The sequence below is a fragment of the Platichthys flesus genome, chromosome 10 (genome assembly GCF_949316205.1).
Source record: "Platichthys flesus chromosome 10, fPlaFle2.1, whole genome shotgun sequence".
Lineage (NCBI taxonomy): Eukaryota > Metazoa > Chordata > Actinopteri > Pleuronectiformes > Pleuronectidae > Platichthys > Platichthys flesus.
The window spans coordinates 22,880,872-22,897,923 of NC_084954.1; the positions used below are offsets into that span (position 1 = coordinate 22,880,872).

General features: G+C 41.1%; 1 protein-coding gene and 1 long non-coding RNA gene across 2 annotated transcripts; both read right to left on the reverse strand.

Moving 5' to 3' along the window:
* Nucleotides 1-3,365: 3,365 nt before the first annotated feature.
* Nucleotides 3,366-4,662, reverse strand: LOC133962485 (uncharacterized). The gene is made up of 2 exons (XR_009922127.1): nt 4,427-4,662; nt 3,366-3,603 (listed from the first exon to the last, which is right to left on the reverse strand). It is a non-coding gene; the product is annotated as an uncharacterized LOC133962485 (long non-coding RNA).
* A 5,519-nt stretch (nt 4,663-10,181) lies between these two features.
* On the reverse strand, nt 10,182-17,052 carry LOC133962372 (G-protein coupled receptor 135). Its single transcript, XM_062397950.1, has 2 exons — nt 15,223-17,052; nt 10,182-13,832 (listed from the first exon to the last, which is right to left on the reverse strand). Exons 1-2 carry the CDS (start codon nt 15,321-15,323, stop codon nt 12,491-12,493), a joined length of 1,443 nt encoding a protein of 480 aa, XP_062253934.1. The 5' UTR covers nt 15,324-17,052; the 3' UTR covers nt 10,182-12,490.

The following is a 17,052-nucleotide window of genomic DNA, read 5'->3' on the forward strand; positions in this document are numbered from 1 at the left end:
TCTGGGAGTGTGTGTCACAAGAATAGACCCGAGGTCTAATTTTACCTCCCTGTCTACCCGTTTCTGCCCACCTAATAGCAATAGCCCGAAGGTCTACGAAAGGAATACTTGGTTGTTGGACCACATGCTGCTTCAACTCTCTACGCAACATATCATCAAGCACATGTTCAACAAACTGATCACGCAACAGGACATCAGAGTTAGGGATACCACCAGGAGTTTTACGTATAGCTAAATCCATTAAGGACTTAAGGGCATGCGAGTAATCACGCAAAAATTCACCTTCTCGCTGAGTACGTTGGAAAAACTGTAAATGGGCCGCAACATAGGACTGAGCGCAACTATAGTTTTCTCTTAAAATCCTAAAGATTTTTTCAGAAGTATTTCTGTCGGCAGGAGAGTGAAAATGTATCTCTGACTTGGCACCTCCATCTAAATGGTCTGTGATAAACAGCAACTGTTCAAGTACTGGCATATGCCTAACCTCCAGACATCTACGTACCTCCTCAATCCACTGTTCAAGTGTTAACAGATCAACTGACATTTTACCAGTGAACTTGGGGCATTTACGCTCTCTAGGTACATAAACATAACGGAGGTTGGCTGCATCAGAGGCTAGGCTGCCTTCTGGAACCACATTAGGAGGGGAAGTGGATGACCCTGGAAGTGGTTCAGCTAATTGTGATTGATTCTGCAACTGCTCTCTCAATTGTTCATTGGCTGTTTTCAGCTGTTGCAGCTGCTCCATCAGGGCCTGTATTTCTTCCATCCTCCAAAAAGACAGTCAGTATGTTGCAAGGTCTTCAAATAAGCCTGTGGTCCTCTTCACCTGTAGACCAGCCACTGTTTTTTCCCACTCTGGCCTAGTTTCTACCAATCAATAGGCCCAAAAAAACAAAAAAAAAACACTTTAACCAAATATTGAAAATAAACAGAAAAATTGTATATTCAGCCTCCGACCCTGCCAACAACGCCAATTCTGTAGTGATTAAAAAATGGTTCTACTGATGACAGTTAATGTCAATTCGGTTCAACAAGTATCCAGAATAAGACGGGACGGGAGGCTGAGATATCAGAACAAAATACAATTTATTTAATCCAGACAACTGTGATCACAACATTGATAATTACTTTAGAGAACTAGATCTCAGCTTAAGTGATGTGCCAAATGCAACAGAAAGAGAGAAGGTTAGACTTGTGTTAAAAACCAGCTCTACAGCTGTTCACAAGTTAATTCGGTCACTTCCTTCCAGTGTCACCAGTAACTACACAGAGCTCCGTCAAGCACTAGTCGAGGAATTCTCTTCTACTGCTGATGAGATAACAGCCATTGTTACAGCATCAGAAATTAAACATTCACGTCGTGAAAATCCCAAGGATTATTTCAAACGTTTGAGGCATGTTTATTTTCAAGGAAAGAACGAACCAGGACTAGAAGAAAATCCCACCTTCAAGGCCATGTTCTTACGTAACTTACATCCATGTATCCGCACACATGTCATACTGATGACACAGGAAGGAAAACATTCAATGCAGCAGATCAGGAAGATGTCACAGGTGGCTTGGGAAACTGTTATCATTCTCAAGGCTACAGTTGGTGCAACCGAGCCTGTCAGAACAAACACCAAGGTGTCAAATTTATCCACAGCCTCAAAAAGGCCCCCTCACAACAAAACGAGGGGGGGGTGACAGCAGGCAGCATGGGGACACAGAGCGTATCCGCCATGTTCACCAACTGCCCAGAGATAGGCATTCCCACAGTAGAAGCTGCAGGAAGCCGTACTCTGACATTCTGGCCCAAACAGACAACCACTACTCAGAAGATGACGACAGCATCTCTGAGTACAGTTCAAAATATGGTTATGACCGAGCACACAGTAACAGCGCCTCTGAACGCAACTTAGAGCCTGGCCCATCAGCGCATTACAGCCCTGAGCCACGACACAGGCGATCCAGAGCTCGCTCCTCACGGCCATAACCATAACACAGTTAAATCCTGTACGGACAGTCAGTATTAAGTTTCATGCAGTTAAATAGGAAAACTGTTTTTTAAACTTATATGTAGTGATTAAAAATGGTTCTACTGATGACAGTTAATGTCAATTCGGTTCAACAAGTATCCAGAATAAGACGGGACGGGAGGCTGAGATATCAGAACAAAATACAATTTATTTAATAGATGCAAATGGTTTAAAACAGACTGCTCAAACAGTAAAGTGACATGTGCAAAGGTTGGAAAAGCTGGCCTGGACTTGATATAAATGACAGCTTAAAAAGTAGAGAAATTAGAGGCTCCAGACCCAATTGTACAATGCTAAAATATCATGCATTAAAAACCAAACATAACACACTTTAAGAAAATCACTGCAAACGATATACAACAAAATGTCAAAAGAGGGCCTCTACTTTATGGAGCCAATAATTCACCACCATTCAAGTCACTACCACTGAATTGCACAGTCCCAGTCAACCATATATATTGCACTTTGCCATAGAACAAATCAAAATAACACAAAGAAACAAATGATCAAACCAAATAATCTAAATGAAATCTAAAGTGGGAAAAAACAGTGACCGTAACTATTTTGCTGGAGGCAGCCCTATAAAACACACATGTTATAGTTAGGTCACACAATTAAAAAGCACATTTATAATATTTAAAAACATTTACAAACATTAAAAAAACACATCCTTATCTCATACCTTTAAGTCATTAAAATAAAGCAGGGACAGCGTGCATCCACGGTGACGCCGACACCGTCGCACGCACTCGCACACAGACACAGCTTCGCGCTGGGCTCTAAGGACAAACTTCAGTTACAATTTGCGGACACTTTCTCTGTGATCTCCGTTAATATTATATAACTTCCAGCAACTTACCGCGACAAACAATTGCGACCGCACGTGCTGCGCTCACGCTAAACGTATGCACACACCCACAGGACCGGCAGTGGGGAGAGAGAGAGAGAGGACGAGGGAGAGTGCTAAGGTGTCCCTAAATAAACTCCTCTGCCTCCCCGCAGCCTATAGGAGTTGCTGTCCTGTCAGGTTAATTAACACATCCAGAGCGGGGAAAATGACAGTACTAAAAGTATAAAACTGACCCGCTACATATATACCACTGCCAACTTTGTAAATATGTTTGGATCGAACACCTTTCATATCACAATAAAAGTCCATACCACACAGGCAGGGGTGGACTGGGACAAAAATTCAGCCCTGGCATTGTCTGTCCAGACCAGCCCACTACATTATCAGCGGACACTACATAGAAGTCCACAAATCTCGCGGCGTCTTCTCTCATGCATACTATTGTTACCACCTAGCTCAAAGATGGCAACAAGAAGGGAGGCCACACACAAACCTCTCAAGCCAAAAGTAAATTTATTTAACTCCAAATCAAGATAGCTCAAACTACGTAGTGGGATGTGTAAAATATGTTACGCGTCAGTGGTGTTAACAGTGTTTGGATGCCCCTGGAAGCAGCCTTTAGATCTGCAGCTGAAGCCCAGCCCAAAAGGGCAGGCCCAGGGTGACGCCCCTGCCAGCTCTACCTGTGTCTGGAAAACAACTCCTCAGGCTCTCACATGTCAAGTGGTCAACCTGAGAAGGACAAAGATACATTATAATGTCTCTACTCATCACAAATTAAGTATGATTTCATAAAACATAAAAAATGATAAACTGACCAGACTAGAGGAGACTCAACAGACAAACTTTGATACAGTGAAGGCAGAGAATGGAGGCAGACAGAGAGCAAAAATAAAGAAAATGTTTTCCTCTGTCCTGCACCTAGAGTTGAGAACTTTTTGGATGTGTGTTTCTTTTAAAACCTTTTGAAAATTATTATAATTATGAAGTATGAATTTATACATAAAAAAAATACATGATAAACTTACCAAATTCTAACAGTGGTCCCAAATGTCCACATATAAAACAGAGGGAGAACGACTCCTCAAATATATCACAACCCGTAATGGAGAATAATTGATCATTTACTGTACATGATCACACCATTAAGGATCAACACATAAGCACAATAAAACTTCTGAAAAGAATTATTAAAATGACAAATAATGAATTACTACATCCATAATGATTATAAATGATTAACAATGACAATGTGAGATAATAACAATAATATTATATCATTCTCACCTTATCACTACTATCACTCACTATTACTTGTATTCTGTTTTCAGTACAGCTTGATTCTGCATCTATTTACAGCTCAGAAAGTTTACTGTTGCTATGGCAACAGTAAACGACGTTAGCAGCTTTAGCTATCTTAGCTAAATCATCTGAAAAATAATAACCCATAATATTACAATTCGGCATATTAAAACAAAATCAAATACGTTTTCTCCTTTGTTTTGGACATGCCTCAAAAATGTGGCCTAGCCAGCCCCAGGCCAACGTTACTTACCATGTCTGCCTCCACTCGCTCATCATTGTGAGTCCTCCTCGCTCGTCTCCCGGCGCACCTGCTACTGCTGGGCTGGTGAACCCGGCACCAAATAGGTCCGTCAGTTTGGCACATTTAGCAGCCTCCACCTCCAGAGACTTCAGCTTTTTTTCCGATGCTTCTCAGCGCCACCCGGGAGTTTTTTACTCTTATTATCCATTTTAAGTTTCTGTCTCAGCAGCAGCCCGTCCCGCGACTCCCCCCGCCAATGCCATGAGGTCCCGCCCCACCCTGGTTTGTGTTGTGATTGACAGCACTGTCAGGGCGCTCTGAGCCTGTCAGCCCATGATTGATTGACAATGACAAACAATAGACCAATAATATGTGTCGATGCTGGCAACACACTGCTAGCCCTCTGTAGCCAATTGGCCGGCCCAATCGGAGGGAATTTAGAGAGGAAGAAGAGAAAAAAAAAACATAGCGGACCAGACCGGCCCACATTGGGTCAACGGCCCACCGGGACGATGCCCGGTATGCCAGATGGCCAGTCCACCCCTGCACACAGGTTAGGACATTAGCATATTATTACAGAAACAATGATACAGTCATTTGAATTTTGAGATTTTGAAAATTATATCCTTCTGCAGAAAACCTGAGGAGTTTGAAATTGTTAAGTCTAACAGATACGACTGAGTACTACATTAAGTAAGATCCAATGAGGAAACAAAACTCTTGGACATTCCAAAAAAAAAAATGACCTTATCATTGTACATGTCTCTCTATACATCTTGTCTTACAATAAAAAATGTCACATTTTTCTGTTTTCTCTCTAAACCTAGTGAACAGCACAGGTTATTCATATTGTACTGTTACTGTAACTCTGAATGATTTGTCTAATTTGAATCTTGCTTAGCTTAACTAGATAGTATATACAAATGCCCAGATGTTACCGTCCAAATTAACTAACAATTGACTTTTCCAGCCTTGCACTAAACATGTTCAGATATGCCCTCAGGAACCCACGTCAGGTGCGATCCCTGAAGCCACAGGGGGGATGTTGGGACATGGTTTTTGTGCAAACCACAGGCCTCCTCTAAGTCGAATAAGTCAAACTTGAAAGAAACATGCCGCATGTGCTGGAGTGGACTCAATCCCCCAAGATGCCACAGGTTCCACTGATCTTAGAAAGTCAAGGAACTCAGTCTCCCAGAGGATGTAACAGGATGCTGCATGTCCTGGGGTCTGGGCAATGTCACACAAAGGGTTCAAGAATCACCAGGATCAACTCCTATTGGTCACTCTGGTCCAAGACCTGTGAGGTCACCGGGGCCAATATAAGGAGAGGTCTCCCCAAGATCTTCCTCTTTCTACAATCCTTCGAAGGCCAGCATGCTGTCCAGCCTCTCTTCTCCTACATCGCCAAGGGGGGGGGCCTGGCTGATCCAGCTTCCCTCTCTATCCAACCAACAACCGGAGGTCAGAGGTGCAGCTCCCCTGCTCACCCTTCTCAAGGAAATCTCCTCGCCCTTCAAGCTCTACAAAACTCCTCGTAGCGACGTGATGTCCTGCAGGAAAACTTCAACCAGCATCTGAGCACACGTCTCGACAGAATCGCGAATGCAGAACTCTACGACCACAAAGCCAGGAGACGTCACAGAACTGCAAACTGAACAGCAACTTTCTTTTCCTCTTTCCCTCGGACTGGTAACATAATCTGGGCTTAATAATAATTATTATAAAGCAACCTCAGAAGAATGGGGGGGCTCTTCTTTTAGGGACCATTTTATAAAGCATGCTAATTTACATTCACACACACACACACTCACACACCTCCTTGTTGTTAGTTTGATTGTCTAGTAATTTGTGTTTTTATACCTTATTATGTTCATAATAAATGTTCTTCTTTCACAAATGTTCTGTCCTTAATATTGCATAAGTGAATTTTGCCAACCGTCACACTGTTAAGAACTCCATAACCTTCATTGTTCATTATATAATCTTTAATGGTAAAATATTGGAAATTTCTAATTGAACTAGATCTAAATGAGACTGATCTTAATCAATGAATTGGCTATCTTTTCCCTTCTATGAAGAGTGGTGCCCCGCGAGAACTTTAACCAATTAAAGTTATGATTTAATATTAATATTTTAAATATTAATGTTTTACATTTTATTTTGATAACCAAATTTATTGAGTGCCTAAAGGCACACCATTCTATGGTAACTCTTTTTAAGCACTATTGCACAACAAATGATTAATAAATAACCTTTTCCTTCCTAGTGTGTAATCCTGAAATTAGAATGTGTGAGCATCACAGTTCTGTTTCATTGTTCGGTTAAATTGTTTTGAATGTCTGTACAAACAGAAAATTGTTTTGATATAGCAAGAACACAATAATCTTTTCTCCAATTTTCAACACCGTTGGCCCACATGCCATCAGCTGTGTCAAGGCTGGTCAAGAGATGAACATTTTTGGACTTTGCTCCTTGTCACTGCCTTATTCCAATGCCAAGAAGGAGGGACTACGCGTGCGCACTTTCGAGGACCAAGATCTACTGTTATAAAATAGACAGGCGCCGGCTGTTTGATGCGTTCTGATGGGTCTCATGTTCTGATGCAACGAGTTAGGCTCATCTTCTCATATTTAGGATAAACCAACCTTGCTCTGGTCATTACACGCCTAGACTACTGTAACTCCCTCCTGGCAGGTCAACCTGCTACTGCCATCCAACCTTTGCAGCTCATCCAGAATGCAGCAGCTGGAAGGGTTTTTAACAAACCTAAATTCACTCACACTACTCCGCTCCTCCGCTCCCTTCACTGGTTACCAGTGGTTGCCTGCATCCGGTTCAAAACATTAGTACTTGCGTACCATGCTGTGAATGGATCAGGTCCAGTCTACATCAAGGACATGGTCAAATGTTACACCCCAGCACGTTCACTCCGCTCTGCTTCGGATAATCGGCTCGTTGCTCCAGAACTCCTCTGTGAACCCTATTCAGGTTCACAGAGGAGTTCTGTAGCTCCACCCTCACCTTCACCAACATCTTCACTGCTGCTTAGACAAAGAACGAGGAGAGAAGCAAAACACACATTTAATATGGTGTATAGTTTTGTGAGACCTACAGTTAGTCCTGTAAAGATAGATATAATCAGATCTTTGATTTAAAACACAGAGTGAGGAACCTCAATACCAGGTGCTGAATGAGTAGTTACTCCCGTCGGACCAGTAAATCTGAGGATCTCTGTTCAAACCGATCCATGCCCTTAGAGGTATTATCAAGTTATTTATCATGTTGTTGTCAGCGTCGTTCCTCACAGTGGCTAGATCTGTGTAGTGTTCTCTGCAGTGCCTCTGAGCCTGAATTGATCATACCAACTTAAATAGTACGTCACACAGAATTCTTTGACTGCTAAACTGTTTGGGTAACCATCATGCCAGTTTCTATATTCAGCTCCACCCTGGTTGAACCCATCTGACCACTTCCAGTCAATATGACTGTACAGGCCAATCCAAACCTCAGAGCTGTGACCAGCGGCAGAAACTGTGTCTTTAAGTTTGTTCATTTCTTCATTGTTTTCAATAGTGGCCAGGTCTTTGTACGTCGCTCTGCAGTAGCTCTGAGCTTCAATCCAAGTCTTTGCATTAGACACAAAGTGGTACTGATGGAGGAGGCACGTGGAGAAGGTGAGGCACCCTGAGGATGAAACAAATTATTTGTGTTATGTATGAGGACTCAAATGAATCTCTATATTCAGATTTCATGTTAGACATCACACAAACGGTTTGATTTACTGACCTGAAAGACAGAAATGAAGATCCCTTCCATCCTGATGCTGCTCTGTGGACTGTCTGTGCCAGTGTTCACCACTAACAGCAAACAAAACTAGTTGTATCGCTGCCTTAGGGAAATGTAACAGCAGCTCTTCCTCTTCTACTGTAAATAGTCAGTGTTCCAATGTTTTGGCTGCTTTGCATTGTAAATCCTCTGTGGCAGGAGTTATTGGTATTAACTAATCTCCCTCATGGTTATAAGATAAGATAAGATACATTTTATTGATCCCAAACACATGCACAATGTCACAACATGCAGATTAAGGAAATTTGTCCTCTGCTTTTGTCCCATCTGGTGAACATCACAGGACACACAGAGCAGTTGGCAGCCATTCACATCAAAATGTAGGGGAGCAGATGTTGGGGGAGTAAGGTGCCTTGCTCAGGGGCACTTAGACAGTGGGGGTAGGGAGGGTGCTCTTTGGACATTAAAACATGTTTACATTGCCCTTGTAAATCCAGTTAGTATCTCTGCAGTACAACATTTTGTTGTATATTACAACTGAATTTTTTGACCTCAAGTTACAACAAACCAAACGTTCAGCCCTAACGTTCTGCACTGGGTAATACTTCTCTCCTCCAGTGATTGAATGGTTGCTTCTGAAAGAGCAAAACAAGAGTACACTTACTCTCAATCTGACCACATATGTATTAATATTAGCATTGTTGTACAATTTGATAATCAATTGTCAGTGAACATCCAAATACTCCTACCTAAGCTATGCATGTACTAGTGGAAATGCAAAAAAACTGGGTTTGTCGATCTAGGGCTGAAACAACGAATTGATAAACAGTCGACTTCCACTCCAACAAAAAACAATCAGTGTTTGGGGTTCCACATGATTCCCCTTGGCTTTATCATCAGCAAAAATAACATGATTACATTGATGACCAGCAACATTTCATCCCATTATCTGCTGATGATTTCAAACCCATTAACTAGTCAGTTGATTTGAAAATAAAGACCACTAGAAGGCATTAAACCTTATTTGGCTTTAGAACAGGGGAAAAAACAGATCATGCTTATGGGCTTTAAATCATACACTACCGTTCAAAAGTTTGGGGTCACTTAGAAATTAATTTTTCAAAGAAAAGTACGTTTTTTTTCAATGAAAAACATTAAATTAATCAGAAATACACTCTATACATTGTTGATGTGGTTAATGACTATTCTAGGTGGAAACATCTGGATATTAATGAAATATCTACATAGGTGTATAGAGACCCATTTCCAGCAACTATCACTCCAGTGTTCTAATGGTACCTTGTGTTTGCTAATCGCCTTAGAAGACTAATGAATGATTAGAAAACCCTTGAAAACCCTTGTGCAGTTATGTTAGCACAGCTGAAAACTGTTTAGCTGGTGAGAGAAGCTATTAAACTGGCCAGCTTAAAAGTACATCTTTAATGGTAGGAGAACTTCTCTCCCTCATCTGCCTCGATGTATGTGGATGGTGGTAGTGGCCTAAACACAGTTTTTCATGTTTGTATAACATATTAGTATTTTTTTTTATGTTTACATTCTAATTTAAGTACATGAATTGAAAACTGTTAACCTGAAGGGAACTTTGAATGAAATTATTAACAACAAAGGTTTATATTTCAACAAGAACAAGAGACAATATTTTGTTTGATTTTGACTGTATCAAAATGGTTTATTCACCTATTCTCGGGAAGGATTAATCTGTCTGTTTGTTACTAATGAAACTGTTTAGTGTCACTTTGTGTCCTCTCTATAATTTGCTTTCCTGGCTGTGTTAGTCTATAAATAGCACTCTACAGTCTTCAAAGAGTAGATGACATTTAGGTGCAGGACAGGATGTGACCTGATAAATCCATGCAGAATGAGCACTTGTAAGATAAAGTGTTTTTTTCCATGATGAAGATGAGTTGGCCTGGTTGGTGGATGAAAAACACATTTTTTACAGAGGGGACAAAAGTAGAATTTGAAGAGGAAAAATTTAACAATTTATTTTGACAAAAGATGATATGAAAATGCATTTACACATATACATATGTCATATATCCCTTTTCGGCTTGGCACCTGAATCCTCTTCCCTGCTGCAGCTTTGGCGACAACAGCACTAAAAAGTGAAAACTCTCAGAGCTTGGCTAAATACAACAACATATTTTCTAAATAGTAATCCTTTTTTTCGAGGTCAGACTAACACTTCTTATGATGACAAAGAAATGTGTCCTCCTTTGGTAGCCTCTGAGAGATACTTCCGACTCTGACAACATCAACAACCTCGGAACTACCAACCTACATGCTGAACAAAGTGTAAAAGATGACTCACACAGGTGATGTACATCTTTTACTGTTTTTGTGGTGTTGGCTGATGAGCCATTAGTCAGGCCCATTATCATTTTAAGGCATTGATCACCTCCACACGTACAAATACCCTATCAAAAAAGGTTCCCTGTGACAGATTTTTTTCGATCTTGTGATTGGTTTAAAGAAATACAAACAAGCCAGTGCACATTTTCTCGTATGAAAGAAAGATAGTGGTTGCAACAGGATAGTTCTCCAGAGCTGATTCAGCACAGTGGAGAATTTCTTTTATAATATTATTATAACTCTTTTTTGCAACTCTTAATGTCTGTGCGTCTCCTGATGTGACAGGCCAAAACGTCCAGTTTGTAAAAAAGGTTTTTCTTGTATGATTCAACCCATTTTGTTTAGGATATGTCATGCTTCCAGCAAAACAAAATTCCGGCTTTGAAATCATGCAGCAGTTGTTGAATGTTACAACATTGTCAAATGCTTTTTGTAGAAAATCCAATGTTCTTTAATCAAACTTAATGTATGGAATTTTACCTACATTGCCAACAAATCAGAACATCATATCAGCCTTTTCACCTCAGCTGTAACACTGGTTCAAACTCAAAGATAATCACATATCCATAAAACAAATGATCGGATAATGAGAGATAACTCTGCTGCAGATAAAGGCATTAAAATGTGTAGTTCCAAGGAAGTTTTGTTTTCACCCATTTCCACTTGTTTGGTTTGTTATAAGCAAGATTGAACAAAAAAAACTGAACTTTGAAACTTGGTGGCTGGATGGGACAAATTCTTTCAGTTTCTATAACATTGTAAGAGAGGATTTAGAGAATAATCCATCAATCTCATTCAGAAAAAGGTTAAGAAAGAGATTTTTGAAGAAATCCAAATGTAGTGAAATGAACTGGGTTTTGTAAGGCATCTGTTGGGCTTTAGCAGATGTATGCACTACTACTGAGTCATTGTAGTTTCACAGAGCTGCTATAGAACTACTGAGCTGAACAAGAGAGAAAACAACTACATTTGAATTCAAGACCAAACTGACGACCATGACAAGCAGAATCATAACTTAATGCTGTTTTTGCTATGAGGGGCATATGTAAAATTGACCAGTGATGACATATTAAACAATCCCTGCAGCATGATACTACAGGTGCTGTTGGTTGATACCCAGTGAGCCCGGTTCTGGGACACACACACATCAAGGTCTCACATGGTTTCATCAGTCCACTGGCCCACTAGGACAAAGTCCCAGTTAACTTAGCAACTCACTTGTTGAGACTCCTCACTTGATCCACTAGTAAACCATCTTCTTAGCTGTGACCTCTGTAGAAAAGGATAATAGCTGTGTTGCACCATCAGCTTATAACCATTCTCTACCAGAAATAAAATACTGACAACTATGGCATGAGTCATAGGGTACAAATATGTCTATTGTATAAGCTAGCTACCAGAAATGATGTTCCCTGCTTAGTGTTTTAGCGGTTAGTTGCCAGCTACAGTGGTTTAAAATCCCCTCTTCTGTGAGGATGTTGGTGAACTTCACTGACCACTTCCTGGTGCCAGTTAAGATTGAGATTAGGGGGTTGATTGTTTGGGGGGTGTATCTTGATGTTCTTTTACGCATTCAAACAAATGGCTAATGATGACATTTTTGTTGGTTTGAAAAAGACATGTAGGCAAGTACAAATACATTTCAAGCATGGAAGGAAGAAAATGCTATATACCCTACATCAGTTTTCCAATTCCACGTGCTTCATCAACATATCTGACATGATGATCTTTGCAGCGGAAGTATCAAAACATATCATGGTTCTCAACAGGGATGCTCTGCACTAAATCATTGACGGGATCCCAGACAACAGCTGCTTGAAATAAATTCAAGTCTCTATATCCATAATAATAATAAATACAAACAGATACGATAAAAACCATTATAAGATGTTTGAGAATAATTCCAGAATTTCACAGGCTGGTGTCAGCTGTCTTCATCTTACGAGTGCTGACAGAGTTGGGTAGACTTGCAGTGTCAGGCTGGCCGTCCCTGCAGAAGAACACAGCAGGGTTTTTACAGGCCCACATTGCCACCTCTCCTCCTTTTCCAGGACTTGAACTGGAGATCCGGCTGTTATTATTCACCCCCACGCGACTTACATAGCGGTCCCTTATCCTCTCCGCTTGATTAAGCCGACTCTCACGGTTCTGGGTTTGGCTTGAAAGGTAGGTAGAAATGTTTCTGGTCCGATAACCCTCCTCTCTGCTCCGTCCAAGTAACATGGATATATTGGGGTTCCTCAGGGCGTAGATCAAAGGATTGATGGCTCCATTTGCCCAGGCGAACCAGATGGCCACTGTGTCCATTGCAGGGTTGAATTTGTAGTCTCCCATTGCTGTAACCAACCCCATTAAACAATATGGCCCCCAACAAAAAATTATAAAAACAATCATAATGAGAACTGTGGTGGCTGTTCTCATTTCACTGTAAAATCGCAATAAGTAAGCGTACGTGGTCACTGGCCTGACTCGGATCTCTGAGAGCCGCACTGTCTTACAGATGTTATAATGACAAAAGCACATGAGGGAGAAGGGCAGTAAATAACAAATAACGATCAAACAGATGCTGTAAGACCTCCCCATGCGTGAAGTCCCAGAGTGGAAAACATACATACAATGGTAGAACCCTCTCTTATGGATTTCTATAGGTGTCTGAATTAGCAGATACCAAGGTAAAGAGAAAATGACAGCAGTCACCCACACAGCTATCAACAACTGAGTTGCTTTCTGGCGCCCTATTTTAGCCTGTGGCTGTCTAACTATGGCATAGTACCTGTCAAATGAGATCAAAGTCATAGTCAGGGTAGAAATTATACCAAAGCAGGTATTGAAAAAGCCATTGGCCACACAGAAATGATCCCCGAACATCCAGATGCCGTCCTTACTAAAGAGCATGACGAAGGAGAACGGCAGACATAGAACAGCTGTGAGGAAGTCGGACAGTGACAGCGACATGATGAAGGCGTTGGTCACCGTTCGAAGTTGCCTGTGTTTGATGATAACGATGACGACTGCAAAGTTACCAAGGCAAGAGAGAAGGAAGATGAAGAGGAGCACCAGGGCCTGAGCTGCCACTGTGATGCCCTGCAGGAAAGAGTTGCCCTCTGCAGTACTCAGCAGTGACGGGGTCAATGCCTGGTGGGTCTGACTGAGCTTGTTCCCTCTTTCGTCTCTGAAGGCCGATAGGTTTCCTGTGGTTCCCACTGTGGCCTCTGCGGTGGCAGTTACTAGGCGGGTCACTATGGACACAACCCTAAAGAACCATTAAAGAAAGAGAAATCATTCTGCAATCAACAAAGTCTGGGCACCATATGTTTTCACAACAGCCAACAGCACCTCATGCAAACCCCAAAACGTAAACATTGTCATAACGGCTGGGTGTTGATACTACTTATCAAATACTTGTGTAATGCAGTACCAGACTATCTCTAAGGTACAGCACACTTAATAGCCAAATTAAATACACTATGAAATTATGGCAAACAATTTATTATAAATATATATAAATATTAATATATATATATTAAATATAATACAAAATTATAAATCATCTGACAAAGTGTGTTGCAAGCTTTTGGTAGCTGACAGTTTCTACACAAACTGCAGACACAATCATAACAGTATCAATGTTTGACACCTGGTTATTTTGTCCAGCTGATATTATTTTGCAAGAGCAGCAACTTCTAGGAGCAGTTTTTAAAATTATCATTGATCAAACCAAGGTCCCCAGTGTGTTGTTAATGTGTTTATTGTAATAGTTAACTTTTTTAATAAAGTGCAATAAAAGGTTGTCGCTCCTTTTGAATGAATAAAATTCAATTTTATAATCACCAACATTAACGCCAAAATTAACTACGTCATCACTGAAACATTATATCATTGGAGGTGAAGACTACAAGAAATTTTTCCTCTTCTTTTTCTTCTCTATCGTTAAATGCTGTCTCATCTTCCTTCAAATGGTCCAAAAGTAAAACAACATAGCAAACTATGTTAACTGTGATTTTCAACAGGACCGAGACCATCTTTTTTGGTCGGATCAAATTTTGGTCCATTTGTCCACACTGTTGTCTGAGGCACCTTTATTTTGGTTCGGACCGAACTGTGAAGTCAGTCTAGACCAGTAGCTATCTATCCCTGTAGCAAAATGGTGTCCTGGTTCTTAATACTGCCAACAAAATAGTTTTATAGGTCAATTACCACCAACCTGTTTGAATCACCAAACAAAGCAGAAATGAGGCCAAATGTACATTCATTTTTAAGCGGAACTACGAAAAGAATAAATGTGATCAGAGAAATTTGACTCTTGCAAACCATTGGTGTACTTGTAACTTGGTGTCACATCTGAAATTAAATGTCTGTGATTGAAAACTGGAGAAGGTGGTTTGTACATACTTAAAATGTATACAAGCTTTAATATCCCAACACCCTTATTCTCCTGCTAATTGTATCTCAGCTGATATGGGGTTAGTTTGGCGATATGATTGAAAATGTTTTTGTCAGCTCCAGGAAATGGTGTGGATAGCAGAGGTGCCAGTTAGCAGGTGCCCCTTTGTTGCAATGTAACAACATGCTTCTCTCTACTCACACAAATGTAACTTGAATTTCCCAGACAGCTGGATGAATGGATGGAGTGAGTAAATTACCTCGGCACAACAGGTGAGGGAGTCACGAGCTGGTTGCTTGGCCTGGAGTCTTCAGCTGTGTAGTTGCTGCCCCACAGGGCTGTGCTTACAGTCGACTCCATCGATAATGTGCAAAAACAACACAACAAAACTCATCCCCGATCTCACATATGTCCAGTCCGAATATTGTCCGTCTGTTTTGGTTTCCTGGATTCACACATAGCTGCTGGTAGGTGACTCCTCTTCATCCATTTGGAGTTAGAATTTTTCTCCATACTCATCAACAGCGGTGTGGCCTAGTGGTTAGTGTGATGGTTCTCCAACAAGAAGGTTGCCGGTTCAAACCCCACTCTCTCCCATATGCATACCTAAGTGTCCTTGGCAAGATACTGAACCCCTAAAATGGCCCCTCATGAATGATGAGTGTACTAATTGTAAGTCACTTTGGACAAAAGCGTCTGCTAGATGACATATAATGTAACAGAGAACATACAGGAGCAAGTCTGCTGAAATAGTAAAAGAGGAACCAATTAGGTTAGTTTGAACTATCTGTCATTGTGTGACAGTAGTTTAAATGTAAGATTAAAATAAAAGTGTCTGAGATCAAAGTATACAGTGTAATGTCTGGCACTTTTTGGAATGATATATACCATTATTCTAAACTATTGTTGAATTTGAGGTTGTATCAGCTGCTGGCTGTTCATTTTGTCTGTGCCACATTATTTCCCTGTGACGCTTTTTCCCTGTAGCTCTGAGAATATCACAGGTCACTGGCCCCAGGAGCTTTTCATAAAAAATACATGTGTTCTGACTAAGCAACTATTTCCCAACACATCATCATTAATTCAATGTCATAAATGGAGCTTGCAACAATACTAGGCTTCCATCAGAGGCTCTTTACGGGTGGAATAGATTGATGTTTGTTTAGCATCCCAAGTCTCTTGGTGGAAATAGATATCATAAACATACAAGTTGAAACTAAATGAATCACCTTCAGCAGTTATTAGTCTGATACAATGTGAAATGCAGAATTTAGTGAAACATTTAACGACACTAAGGTAGTAAGGAATACCATCTATTTCATGTGTAGCCTAATGCTATGCTAACACATTTTAAATAGAAAAAATAGCCATGTAGGCCTCCAGTTCAACAACTCTCCTGGACGTTGTGTTATTTGATTACATTCTGTGATAATGTAAGGTCTTACTTAAGCAGGCTTAATCTAAAAGGCCCGCCATTATGTCTACACAAACTGCGTCTCTCTGTCTCTCTGTTTTCCTGACGGTGCCTGAACGTCTCAGACACACCGGAAGCTTGTGTATCCAGAAGAACCACGACGCGTTCACACAACTCCGTTAGTGTCGCTGCTGAACGTTCGGACCTGTGCAGTCCTTCATGAGAAGAGGAGAGGAAGCTCGGTCCGCCTGTTGTTTTTTAGCCCATCAACGTCGCGGGAGGAGCAGAGAGAAGAAACACACACACACACACACACACACACACACACACACACACACACACACACACACACATCGTCAGAGAGCTGCTGCTGCTGCTTCTGCCGCCCTGTTGATCTCTCCCAGAGAAAGAGGAAAGCAGCCTCGTCTCGTTTCTCCTCCTCCTCCTCCTCAGTGTCTCCGTCAGCGAGCGGACCTCAGCAGATCACTGAATCCAGATGTGGAGCAGATTGTGCATCTCTTCCCGACACTACGATCCCTCTCAGTGGCCACGCCCTCCACACGAACGTGCTCAGTTGCGTACTCCCCAGTAAGGAAAATAGCTATTGGCTGTCCCAAAAGTCGGTAGATGTCGTTGAATTACGTCATCGCCTAATTTTCATAATGTAATGGTCGC